The sequence below is a fragment of the Equus asinus genome, chromosome 25 (assembly GCF_041296235.1).
Source record: "Equus asinus isolate D_3611 breed Donkey chromosome 25, EquAss-T2T_v2, whole genome shotgun sequence".
In the NCBI taxonomy this organism is placed as follows: Eukaryota; Metazoa; Chordata; class Mammalia; order Perissodactyla; family Equidae; genus Equus; species Equus asinus.
In genome coordinates this window covers 34,727,532-34,739,779 of record NC_091814.1, presented here as the reverse complement: position 1 = coordinate 34,739,779, position 12,248 = coordinate 34,727,532, and the positions used below count along the sequence as shown (strand labels likewise).

The 12,248-nt window shown below is 45.2% G+C and overlaps 1 protein-coding gene across 2 annotated transcripts in view; it reads right to left on the bottom strand.

The window, feature by feature from the left end:
* Positions 1–152: 152 nt before the first annotated feature.
* The window catches only part of VASH2 (vasohibin 2), a 37,882-nt gene continuing 25,786 nt past the window's right edge, over positions 153–12,248 (bottom strand). For both annotated transcript variants that reach the window (XM_070498158.1, XM_014834858.3), the window contains one exon: positions 153–3,282. In XM_070498158.1, the coding sequence (XP_070354259.1) occupies positions 3,210–3,282 (73 nt within the window). In that variant the 3' untranslated portion in view covers positions 153–3,209. The remainder of the gene's footprint in view (positions 3,283–12,248) is intronic.

Below are 12,248 nucleotides of genomic sequence, written 5' to 3'. Positions count from 1 at the left end.
ATATAAGTGAATTAAGATGTTTAATATACAGTCTGAAAATTGTGGAAGAAGACTAGGGTGAGAGAGCGATAAATTAGTTTACTAAGACAAGTATGTAATAAGAGGGCAAGAAAAAATCACACCATCTTACATTTTTAGAAGAAAAACAATCGTTACGTTTCCAGGATGGTTTTATTAAAGTCTCATGCTGTGTATAAACATACAAGTGATGAGAAAAACATTAACTTGAAACATGCACTTATCTGGCATTCTCTAAAATACCATTATACAAGTTTTCATTTACTTAGAAAAATACCCACTAAAACAATCACAGTTTTTCTTAAAGATTTAAAAAAAATGTATCGGCCAGAACAAAGTCCAAGAGAATAAACAAGATTTGAAACTGTATGTCAAAAAAACTGTACAAGGTTGTACATAAAACTATAGCTTAGAAAAGCCTTGGGTAGAGTAAGAATACTGAATTAAGATTTCCAAAGTTCTATTTACCAATATCTATTAATAAAATCCTTATGAAATAATTGACTTAGAAAAAGTGAAATGCTCATGATTTCAGAGTGTATAGAAAATACTAAATATCACTTTCTGAAATAAAGTGTACTCAAAACAGCACAATGTGTAGTCTAAAATCAAGATTTCTGTCATTCATTTAAACTTTGCATATATTGCCTTAAAGGCCTTAAGCATAAAATTTCTCTTGGATTAATAACTTTTTTAAAAATTAGATTTCAAAGCATTTCATAGTTTTATTTTTTCTCTTTTGAATTATAGCCAGTTTTTAAATCAATTTTGGGGGTAAATCATGTCATGGGTTTTTTTTCTTGCCTTAATATTTTTAATTAAATTGCTTCACTAGAATTTAGAAGTTTGGTGCCTTTTCCATCTCTTTTAGAAATTAGCATATTTGATAGGCAATAAAAATAGAATGACAACTAAGAACATTTTAAATTAACTGTCATGTTTCTGTGGCTAACTCTTGCTTTGGGGAAATGAATCTTAAAATCAAGGAGTAAGTGTGGAAGAGATCAGGTTACTAACTGAACCATCAAGCCGGTTGGCAGTTTTAAGGCTTATTCATCAGCATATTAGAAACAGTTCGTATTCCTAATCTTTTCCCCTTTTTTGTGGGAAATGAGAGGCTATGCAACAATTGCCATTCTATATTTTAGATGGGACAGTACTTAAGTAATACTTGGAAAATCATATTTCAAGTTCTTAGAATGGCTGCAAGGTTATAAGTAGTCTACTGTTGGATATAATAAAGTTTCAGATTGATAAAGAGAAGATATAGATATATATATCTCTATATATGCCTCATATCTCAGAGAGAGAGCGAGCTGAGTCAGTATTGTTTTAGAACAAGAATGAAATGATTCACTGACTACCCCAAACATCTAAACACATGTGCCCGTGAGGCTGCAGATGGCTTTACCTTGTGAAGGTAAACAAAGATAACTCATTTTAAACTCTGCTAACTGACAATACTACTCTTAAAGAAAGTGATTCAGTTCAGAATTTTTAACTTACGCTGTAGTTTAGTCTACTGAGATGTTCACTTCTTGGTCCTTTTCATGTAAAGGACATCAGATCTTCTTTTTCAAGAAAACAGTACTTTCCTTTAATAACACTGATTTTTAGGGTAAAGTGAGCTCGTGGCTGAAGGATGAAGTCCTTTTGCTTTCCATGTCACCCTCAGAGGTTTTACTGGTAAAGAACCTCAAAGCACAGCACAGATTCTGATTTTTTTACCCCCTTCCTAAAATCACCTTCAAAGAAAGCCAGAGGGGAAGCACGGAGACTGAAACAGTACTTCTGTTGACTGGCAGACTTCACTTAAATATGCCTTTTGGTCTCATGAGTTGGCATGGTTGCCAAGATAAAACAAATGAAATGGAAGCTGTACTCTTGATGTTGATAACACACAGACTTGGGATGCTATTAGAGTGATTCTGTGTGGGCTGCAGCCAGAAGTTACACCGTAACTACCATATGCAGGCCAGACACTCAGACTGCTTCATGGACTAAATCCCACTGTAAGGTGTAACACTGTACCTGAAGACTTTCCCATTTAAAAAAGGTTCTGCTTCTCTAATTCATTGCATTTTCCAATACCAGTTCGTAAATGTCGTGAAGTGGTACCTAAAAGCAAGGTACTGGAAAATAACCACATCGTGCCACATTTGGTCTTAATATAAGACATCAGAACACATCTCTAACAGTGCATCCTTCAGAATCAAGGCCTGACTCGGGTTAAAAATCACAGATGAAACGTGAACAGAAAGGTTATCTGGTTCTCAAGACCTAATGATTCACTCCCGGCCTCTGCCTTTCCGAGTGTGTTTTTGTCAGAGGTAATCGCAGTACAGCTAAATTTGTGTAATAGGGCGGGACCGCTTGTGCTTTTTGCTGGAGTCTGCAAAGTTTAAATGTTAGTGACAGAACATAGACTAGCTTCCGAACGTGCTTTTTGTTTTGTTTTGTTTTGAAGGAATAAAAATTGCTGTCAGTGAGTGCTTTAAGAAAGATTAAGAAAGAAGTAACTGCAAGATCCTGAAAATGGTTTCCCATATTGCCAGAAGAATTTCAGTGCTTTTTAGTAAAAGACTTGCATATAATACCTTAAATCTCATCACATGTGTGCACCAGGAAAAAATTCCAAACTTTGTGAAGATCCCCATGGGAAATATTGGGGAAACAATACAAATAGAATATAAAAAAACAAAACACCATTAAGTTTGCATATCTGATGTCAAGATGCTGAGGTAATATTAACTGCTTAAAAAAAATCCCACCAATCTTTGCCTCTGTTATTGCTGAAAAAGACATTAATACTGATTAAATTGCCTTACCATATCAAAAGTAGGAGAGAGGATTTCATGAACATTTACTACTGGTGAGGCATAATGTTCAAAGCAAGTAAAAGAAAGTAGGTAAATGGAAAAATAGAAACTACAGTTACGGTATTCTCCTATCTGGAGGAAGGGAGACAGTCCAACCCCAGTGGGGTTTATTCCTTTAGGCTTTTCACAGTTGCCCCTTCATGAATTTTTTTAAAGTTAATTGTTACCACCACTCAGATCCTATTTCCAAGTGAATCCTTAAAAATAAAATTCACAAGCTCTTAATAAATAGTTGCGGTTCCTCCTGAAGACGCTGGGTAAAGTGCAGAGAGAAGCACCAGAGAAGCCCTCTTGCTGGCTGGTATGGCTTGCCTAAATTCGGATTTGATAGCCCACTTCATTCAGAGTGCTGAGGTCAGCCACTTTCTTTTCAGGCAGTGCCGGCCTAGGGAGAAAGACAGACAGGTGGCGGGGAGAGGGGATGAGAGAGATCAGTTAGCATTTCCTGGGCGTCTGCTCAGGCTTCCTAACCCTTCTGATGCTTGCTGCCAGCCTTAGCTCCCAACTCTGCCTCTTGTTCCTAAGTCCACCTTTATGGGTTTTAAGGAACATTTTAACAGGCTTTGCATGTAGTGTTCCAGAAAATTTATGGGCTGCCAAATGAATTTGTTCAACCTCAAGCCTGAATTTGGTCACACTGTAACTTCTGAAACCTAGTATCTGTAAAACCAGGAAAGGTCTAAAAGTCACATCTATTACAGTAGAACTAAAAATCTGAGCCAAATTCTCCTTGAAACCTTGGCTTCCTGGCGTTTGTGCCCTGGGGGAAGCCCAGCAACTACCAGACATCACAGGTGACTCAGATCCTCGTGGAGAGATTCTCTGTTATCTTTGAGAGAGGGTTACTATTCCAGGCTTGAATATATGTAACCAGGGCGAATCTTTTAGAATTCATCTGAGAAAGCATGTCAACGTGGAAAATCATCTCTCTTCCCTAAATACATTTTCTGAAGTACTTTCCAATATAAAACTACACCTAAGCATTTATGTAAAGTCAAGTAAGAAAGTACATCAAGCTGGGGAAAAAAATCATTCAGTAGCATGTCATCTGTCTCCATCAAGACATTCCTTGGGGCCGGCCCCGTGGCCCAAAGGGTAGGTTGGCGCTCCGCTTCGGCGGCCCAGGGTTTCGCCCGTTGGGATGCTGGTCACGCTGAGGCGGTGTCCCACATAGCACAACTAGAAGGACCCACAACTAAAAATACACAGCTATGTACCAGGGATCTTTGGGAGAAAAAGGAAAAAATAAAATCTTTAAAAAAAACAGGACATTTCCTACGTGATTTCCCAATATAAAACTAGGCCTAAGCATTCTCAAGATTTTTCTCACAACTTTTGCATTTCTTAATGAGCCTCTTCTCACCTTTGATAAAAAATAACCAAGACTGTAAACCAAATTTAGGATGTTTGATATGTCTAGTGAGTTCTAATTCAAAAGTTTCACATTTAGCCATTTTTGTAAGAAGATCAAAGACATTTCTAGGTTACACATGAACCTTGTTTTAACTGGTAAAAAAGAGACCGAAATGAAAATATAATTGTTTAAAAGTTTCTTGATTTATACCTTTGAAAGATTTCCTAATAGCAAATGGTTTTCTCCTGTCACGAATGTGGTCCAACTCATTCGATGTTGACAGAACCAGAAATCACAGCTAGCTTCCAATAAGGGTGCTGCTCAATGAAGGACATTAGGTTCAAAGTTTGACAACAAATTCTACCACCCTACGTAGTCTTATTCTCTCTCTCTCCGCCCCTACCCCTCCCTTTCTCCTTTTTTTTTCAGAGATGTCCCATCTCTGCATAGTCATCAACAGTCTATGATCATCCTCTGAAACTCGAAAGTGGTCAAGAAACCTGACTTGCTACCCAGCACTAAAATAACTTGTAATTTTGTCTCTGTGTTACATGGGGCGTATTTCTCAGCTTCACCACATGCCCTGCTTTACTGGTCAGGAATCATGCCTCTTATTTCTTTGCGTCTCTTCTCATGGTGCCCGGGATACACAGGTGATGCTGATAAATATGGCTGACTGGGGGTAGGAATCCCAATACTTCCTTGTGCGTAGCTCCCTGCTCGTTGCATCAAAGAGCTCAAGGCTTCTGACCTTCGATGGTGTCCTCCAGCCCATACGTGCCCTGGAGATAAACAAAAGAACCACTGCCTACAGCCTGGCAGAGTGGCCCCCAGGGGCCGCTGGGAGGACCGTTCTTAAATTGACGGCTCAACGGAGCACACTTTTGCTTGAGGATTCAAACCTAAACTTATACTTCTGACCTAGTCCTCAGCCCACGCATGTGGAGAGAACTAGGGTTCTCACAGACAAGTCAGGTTCCGAGTCCGTGTGTATCTAGTCCATTTTGTCATAAAGCCTGAAATGAAGTCTCTGTTTTGCTTCCTTGCCTGTCATCTTTACAAATACCTAATATGGGACTTTTTGCCTCAAGCAGACTCCCCGTAAGTTAGCATCGGCCTAAGGGAAATGTGGTTAGGAAAGACAAATCTGCTTCTCCCCTCCTCAGTGTGCCCCACTTTTAGAAAATTCAGTAATCAAAATTCACTTGCCAAAGGATAAGCTTGAAGTACCCATAGGCATTCCTCACTTTAGAAAAGGATCAAATGGGGGGTCGTTTCCTAGAGCAATGAAAGTATGACCTCCACACTACCTTTCCTGGCGGTCTAACTGTGTAAGCATATAGTCCTCATCCAAATATGAACTACATTTGTATTGGATGATTTTTTTAGCTGATCTTTTTAATGATCTGTGTGTGGCCCAGTCTGTTAGTGGCCCCTCAACATCCACTCTCCCCTTCTTCCTTAATAAAAGATTTTTACTGGGCACAGAGCTGCCCAGATTACAAACTACATTTCCCAGCCTCCCTGAAGCCGGGCAGGCACTGGACTCAGGTGTAGCCAAGGAGAGTGAAGCGGAAGGGTGCTGTTGGCAGTCAGTTACCAAGACACCTCTTCCAAAGACACCAGGCGTGTGCCTTTCATCCTTTTCTTTCCCTTTCTCTTCTTTTTTGTGGAAGCGATGGCTGGAGCTTGGCCCTCGAGGTGGCACACTAGAGAGGCAGAGCGCTAAGAAGCTCCCTACCACCTCCGTTGAGCTGCTCTCACATTATGGTGAATGGTGGTTAAGTCACTCTCAGACCCGATCTTAACGGGTACCACTTCCCTCCATTAACTCACTAAGCGCTGATTCAGACATGATGCTAATGACAGTGGTGGGCATGGAGTCGGCCTGCGGAAGGTTAGTATGTGGAAGAACATGTTCCTAGCAAGTTCTCTATAATTCCACTCAGGAAAAGCAGCCACACCCTAAATGAAGTCCGGAGACTCATTTCTAAGCATCAGTCTTCTTCCCTGGAGCCCTGCACACTATGTAGGACCTAAGCTGTGGTGGCCCTTTAGATCCCCGTTGTCTCTGAAAATCAGGCAGTTCCCTGAGCTTAACAAGAAAATCCCTGTTCCAGGGTCCGTGCAGCACCTATCAATTAGCTCACCCGATTTCGGACCCTCGCACATGCTTTCTTCCTGGCCTGGCATCTTCCTCAACACCAAGTCACACCTCTCCTCCTCCTGAAACACTCAATGTCCTGCCCTTCATATATGAAGACAATGCTAATGAGACACGAGCTTAATATTGTTTCTCAGGTGTTGGAATAAATCTGCACTGACCTATTTTTCTCTCCCTCGGTCCTGTGACCAACAGCACCTGCTGGAAAGTCGGTGGCAGGACAGGCTACGGGGCAGATCTGGGAAAGAACAAACCCTGCCCCTCAGCCCTGTAATGTGGGCTTCCCTGGGGTCACAGCAGCCACCAGCCACAGGCCAGGCCACAGGCATGCCGCATCCTCAGAAGCCGTTTTTTGGCCACTCATCTGACTTCCTCACTTTGGAGCCCCTCAGCCCTGAGGAACAGAATTTTCATCGCATTTTTTTAAGTCAGTGTGTTCTTAAGACTTCACCCTGTACCTTTAACCACGCTCTGTTATTGGCACCCTTGAAAATAGGTGCACTCGCATTGGGGGTCTTTGGCCTCCTTTTTCTAAACCTTTCCTTGGCACCTCCATCAGTTCCCCTGCGCCTTCCAGGTGCTGAGAAATCACCATCAGACATCGCTTTTATTGATCACGCACTTACTGTGCACCAGGCATTGTTCTGAGAGGTTTACATGGATTAATTCATTCTCACCATAACTTAATGGGGGCGATACTGTGGCGACCCATTTTACAGAGGAAGAAATGGAGGCACTGAAAGGGGACTTGCTCAAAGCAGAGTCACATGGTAGGCAAGTGGCAGAGCCAGGGTTTTCCCCCAGCATCCAGAGCCCATGCCCTTGATCGTGACAGAAACTGCCCCCCATCCTCCCACTCCCCACGCAAAGCATCTGAGGGTGACACCACAGCCACCCCTACCTCTGCTTCTTGGCTTGTGGAATGCCCTCCCCCATGCCTTCCTGTCATCCTCTCAAGGTCCAACCCAAACGCCACTTCTCCCATGAAGTACTTTCTGACTTCCTTCCCTCACAATGCACTGCTCCTTGCTCTGTATCTTATGTCACTTCCTTTTGTACATCTGTCAAAGAATCCTGCGGGCTCATAATCTTTGTGCCTGCCTCGGAGACTGAACAACTTGAGAGCAGGGATCAAGTAAATTCATCTGTGAATCTCCACTGTTGAATATCCTGTACTTCTCCATAAACTTTGGTCGAGTTCTCACTAACGTGTAAATGGCTGATAGGGCTTCATTATGTTACCTTTATCGTGGGGTATTTTTGTTTTAACAAAGACAAAGTCCGAAGCCAGGAATTCAAGTCACCATGACAACATTCTAAGAATTAACGAGTAGGAAGAATTTTTTTTTTCTATGTAGGAGAACCTTTACCTTATTTCTGGAAGCCACTTGAGGAAACTTCTTACTTGTAAAGCTGAATGTGGTTCTGTAATAACAGATAGCTTGAGGGCTCCCAAAGGAAAAGGCCTAGGTTGTCTCCTTCCTGTGTATCCCCACCTCTCCCACCCACCCTTAGGTACCCAGAACCCAGAGGAGAAAAAAAAAAACTATTATTGGCAGAAAGTAAGTTCAACTGAGATTCCCAGTGAACTGCCTGGAAGATGAAACCCTTTTCTTTTACAGCAGCACTGGCTGCAATTTCCTGGCCTGGCGAAGGGCAGAAGTGGGTTATCACAGCATGCCACCTGCCTGTGGGGCCCAGCCAGAAATACTGTTCCGTGCTTGCCAGCTCATATCAGGGCCAGAGCTGGGTGAGCTCTCGTGTGTGGAGGGCCTCTTCCGAGGGCTCCCCCAGCTATAATTAGGATGTGGCAAGGGGATTTATTTTTAACAAACACAGGCACCAGGATGATGATTCAGCCGGGTCTGCACTTGCCCAGAACTTCTCATCAGAGCCAGGGTTATTATTTTAGAGTGAACAATATATTTCTCCAAACCCCTCCCCAGTCCAAACAAGGAAAACATCAAAGGATCTCCTTCTGAAAGGCTCTCAGGCCGCCTTCTGTGTAGGGGAAGCAGGGCTGGGGACTCTGTTTCCTTTGACACACTTTCTTCTGTCTGCACACAGATGGATAATCCCAGCCTCAGCTGTCGTTACGGAAATGCATCCAGGGTGAACTAGGGTGACTGCCTGATGGCCTGGTCCCAAGTGTCCCCTCAACCCTGACCTCGGCCTGCATCCCAGGAGTCAGCTGTGGCCGAGGCCGTGCAGAGGCGGAGGCAGGTTGGGGAGGACAGGGCAGTGGCTCCACAGGGAAGGTATGCTGTGCGAAATACTACCAGTATTCGCCGCCGCTGCCTAAACCTTGACAGTTCAGGGGGCGTGAACCATCTCCCATATGGGCCAGGCAGCACGTGAGTCTTCCATCCACCCTGAGGCAGCCTCAGTGCTGAGGAAGAGCTCAGCTGGAATGGATGTTGGCGTCCGTGAAGCCACAAGAAGCCTCAGAACCAGAAAGTGATGGCAGCATGTTGCTGGAGACTGAAGTGAGGAGGACTTCCCATCCTGGCGCTGGACAAAGAAGATCGTGTATGTCTGTACGAGACTGGGTTTCAGACAAGAACCAGTAAGTGGAAGGAAAGCCTATAGGTGCCCCCAGTCCCTTTTCTGCACCTCTGACTAAGGGCCGTGTCCCGGGCATCTCCTCTCCTCACTTCTCAACACCACCCGCCTCTCTGCTCAGCTGTTGTTGGGCAGGATGGGCCACAGGACCTGAGTGGCAGCCGGGCGAGCAGGGGTCCTCAAACCTGCTTGCTACTTACTCATTCCCAAGAATGCATTAAGCAACATTTTGTGCCAGGTCGATCTTGGGGTTACCAAGACAAATAGCAGTTCCTGCTCCCAGTGGAGCCCAAATCCACTCCCTTTCTTCCAATGGAAATTTACCTCTTCCTTCTCCCCTTCGAGTGTGAGATACTTCAGGGACATAGCCCATCTACGTCCAATTCAGGGCTGCCTGATGGGGACACACAGGCCACCAATCAGTCTACTCACACTTCTTGCTCCTGTTTTTCCCTGAGGTCACAACTCCTGGGGGAGGGGGAGGTGGTGCACATGCCTGTGTGTTCACATGCACTCACCCTCACACACAAACACACTCACAAGGACTCAGGATTCTAGAAAGTGATATACAGTAGAGGTGCGACTCTAACATTAACCTCTCAGTCCCCAGTGGTAAGATTGTGGAACAGATTAAAGCAGGGGTGGTGTTGACCCAGCATTTACAAGTTTAAGCGGAGACCCCAGGCCCTCCTTTCTTGTCTAGTCTGGCAGGAATTAGGTCAAGCCAGGCCCTGATTTAGGATTTAAGCCTATTTGGGTAGGTCTCAGCTGGAAGAACACCGGGATGAGGGAGCAGTTCCTTCCCACCTGTCACCCTCGTCCAAAGCCAATCCTGCTCCTCGCTCACATTCCTTACTCCCCAGGACTGCGGGCACCACTCCTGCCAGCTGACAGGGCAGACAGCTGAAGTTGCTATGTAATCAGACCTCAGCCAAGAGAGAGTCGGCTCTGAAGAGATCCCTAGCCCTTTGCCCTTTCTTTCAAGCCCTCCTGAGGCAGGAGGCTCTGGCCAGAGACCAAGAGCCACAGGCCACTGTCTGAGATTTCAGGGCACACCTTCTGAGCTCTGATCTCACAGCTCCTTTCTGTGACAGAGAACCCCCGGGGGGACCCCAACCCTGTCTGACTACCTACAACAGTCAGCTCTGGGGGTTCTTGGCTCCCCGCCTGAGGCAGTCTTCCTAAGACCCATCACTCCAACTCGGTTTCTTCAAGCATCCCCAGGGACCCTGGACCACATGAAATCGCAGGAGAACTAAGCTGGCAGGCCTCTGAGTTGGATGCCTCCTTCTCTGGGCTTCTGGAAAGAAACTCTACATCATCTTAGAGGTTTTACTTCTCCCTCGACAGCCTTTCTAGTTGTCTCTCTCTCTTTTTTTTTTTTGTCCCACTCTACCTTCCATGCTAAGGAATGTTCTCCTTTCCACTCTTGGGAATATTTTTTCATTTGGGATCTAAAGAGAATAACTTCTTGGGCCCCATTCAAAATATCTTCAATGTGATTAGCCCATGGAACCAAATTGATTCTCTATGACTTCATTATGACTTCATTTTGAAATGACTTAGTGGCCTCACTCAACCAGATGCCTGGAGGCATCTTCAAGATCCTTCATGACAGAACAGAGCAGGAATCCCATTGTCTAGCTTGTGGCCCAGCAGTGAAAGGTGGGGCTTAGTAACCTCAGTGACCCTGCGGGTCTCCAGCAGGGAGAGCAAAGCCCACTAGAGCCACAACCGTCATAGAGACAGATGACTAAGAAGGGAAATCCAGAGGAAGAAAAAGGCAGGAAAAGAACCATGACTAGCAAAGAGCAGAGGAGGAACAGAGGGAAAAAAGAGCTGGATAGGGGAGAGAAGACAAAGAGTCCTCAGGGACTCTTGTCCTAATTTAGAAGAATATTCCACGTGGTCACTGCAATTGGCATGAGCTGCTTTCATGCTCACACAGGCAGCCCAGCCAGAACACCGCTGTCCGCTCACCACTGCTCTCCCAGGTTCAGGTCCCAGGCAGCAGCCAAGAGCCATAAATCATCAGAGATGGAAATGACCCCAGGGGGCATTCATGGTTCTCAGTGGAGACACTGCTGGCATTTTAAGTGGACCATTCTTTATTGGGGAGGATAGTCCTGAGCTCTGCAGGACATTTACCATTCCTGGTCCCCGGCCCTAATGGGGAGTGCCCTCTATCACCATGATAAGCAAAAACTTTCCCTCCCAGGCATTTTTAGCCCTTCTCCCCCAGAGGGTGTGCTGGCCCCCCGTTGAGAACCACTGTGAACGCCCCTCAGTGAAGAGCTGCAAGGAGACTGACGCACAGAGTTGTGAAGGAGTTGGTTTCAGTTCACAAAAGTCCTTTTAAACATGGATCTCAACCTGTATCTCCCTGTCTCTTTAAGAAACACAGGAAACAACTTGACTGTTCTGTGTGGAAAGTGCTTTAAACACTCCCAGGGGAAAAGAGTAAGAGAAAGGACTCGTGGGTGGAGGGGTAGGGGAGCCCCTGTTTCCCTCTTCACACTCTGTCTCAGCTGAACCCAGTGCAGTCATTGCTACTTGCCTTCCACTCAGCTGACTCTTTTTGTCAACCCAATGACACGGATCCTCCTTTCCAGAAGGATTATTCAGACAAGTGCAAAAATGGAGAGGAATGCGGGGCTGGAAGGAGCTCCAGCTGCAGGGAGGAGGTGGATGGGGGTATAAAGCCACTAAAATAAAGCCACTAAAATTACCCATGCACAGGCAGGGGCTGAGCTCCCACAGCTGGTGGGCCTCTTGCCTGTTATGGTAATTTTCCACCCTTTGGGCCACTCCCAAGCTTCATTATGGCACCCAACACATTTAGAAGTGACTTGATGGCCTTAAGTAATGGTGAAATAATAACACAATGACAGAGTCACCAAACTCTTCCTAGAACTGACCATTCTACAGTAAGTAGGATGCCCAGAGCTCGGTGGAGTTATTGGGTCATAACCAAATTTGTCCCTTTCTCGTTTCCACGTCAAAAGCAAGATTCCCCAGAGAAAAGCCTGCTTGGCGAAGGCCACAGGTAGAAGCTGAAAATCTGCTTTTCTCCAGACGCACCTGCGGGAACCAGGTGTCCTGGGTTCTGAATAGTCTGCAGCAATGGCGGAAGCTGGGATCTGGAGCAGGAGGGAGGCGTTTGTGCTTCCGTTCCTCTTGTCCACCGCTCGCAGCCCTTCCTTCTCCTCTCATCTCCTGCATCTCTCTCCTCCCACTTCCTACATAGTAGCCCCTGTAATCCCTTACCCAG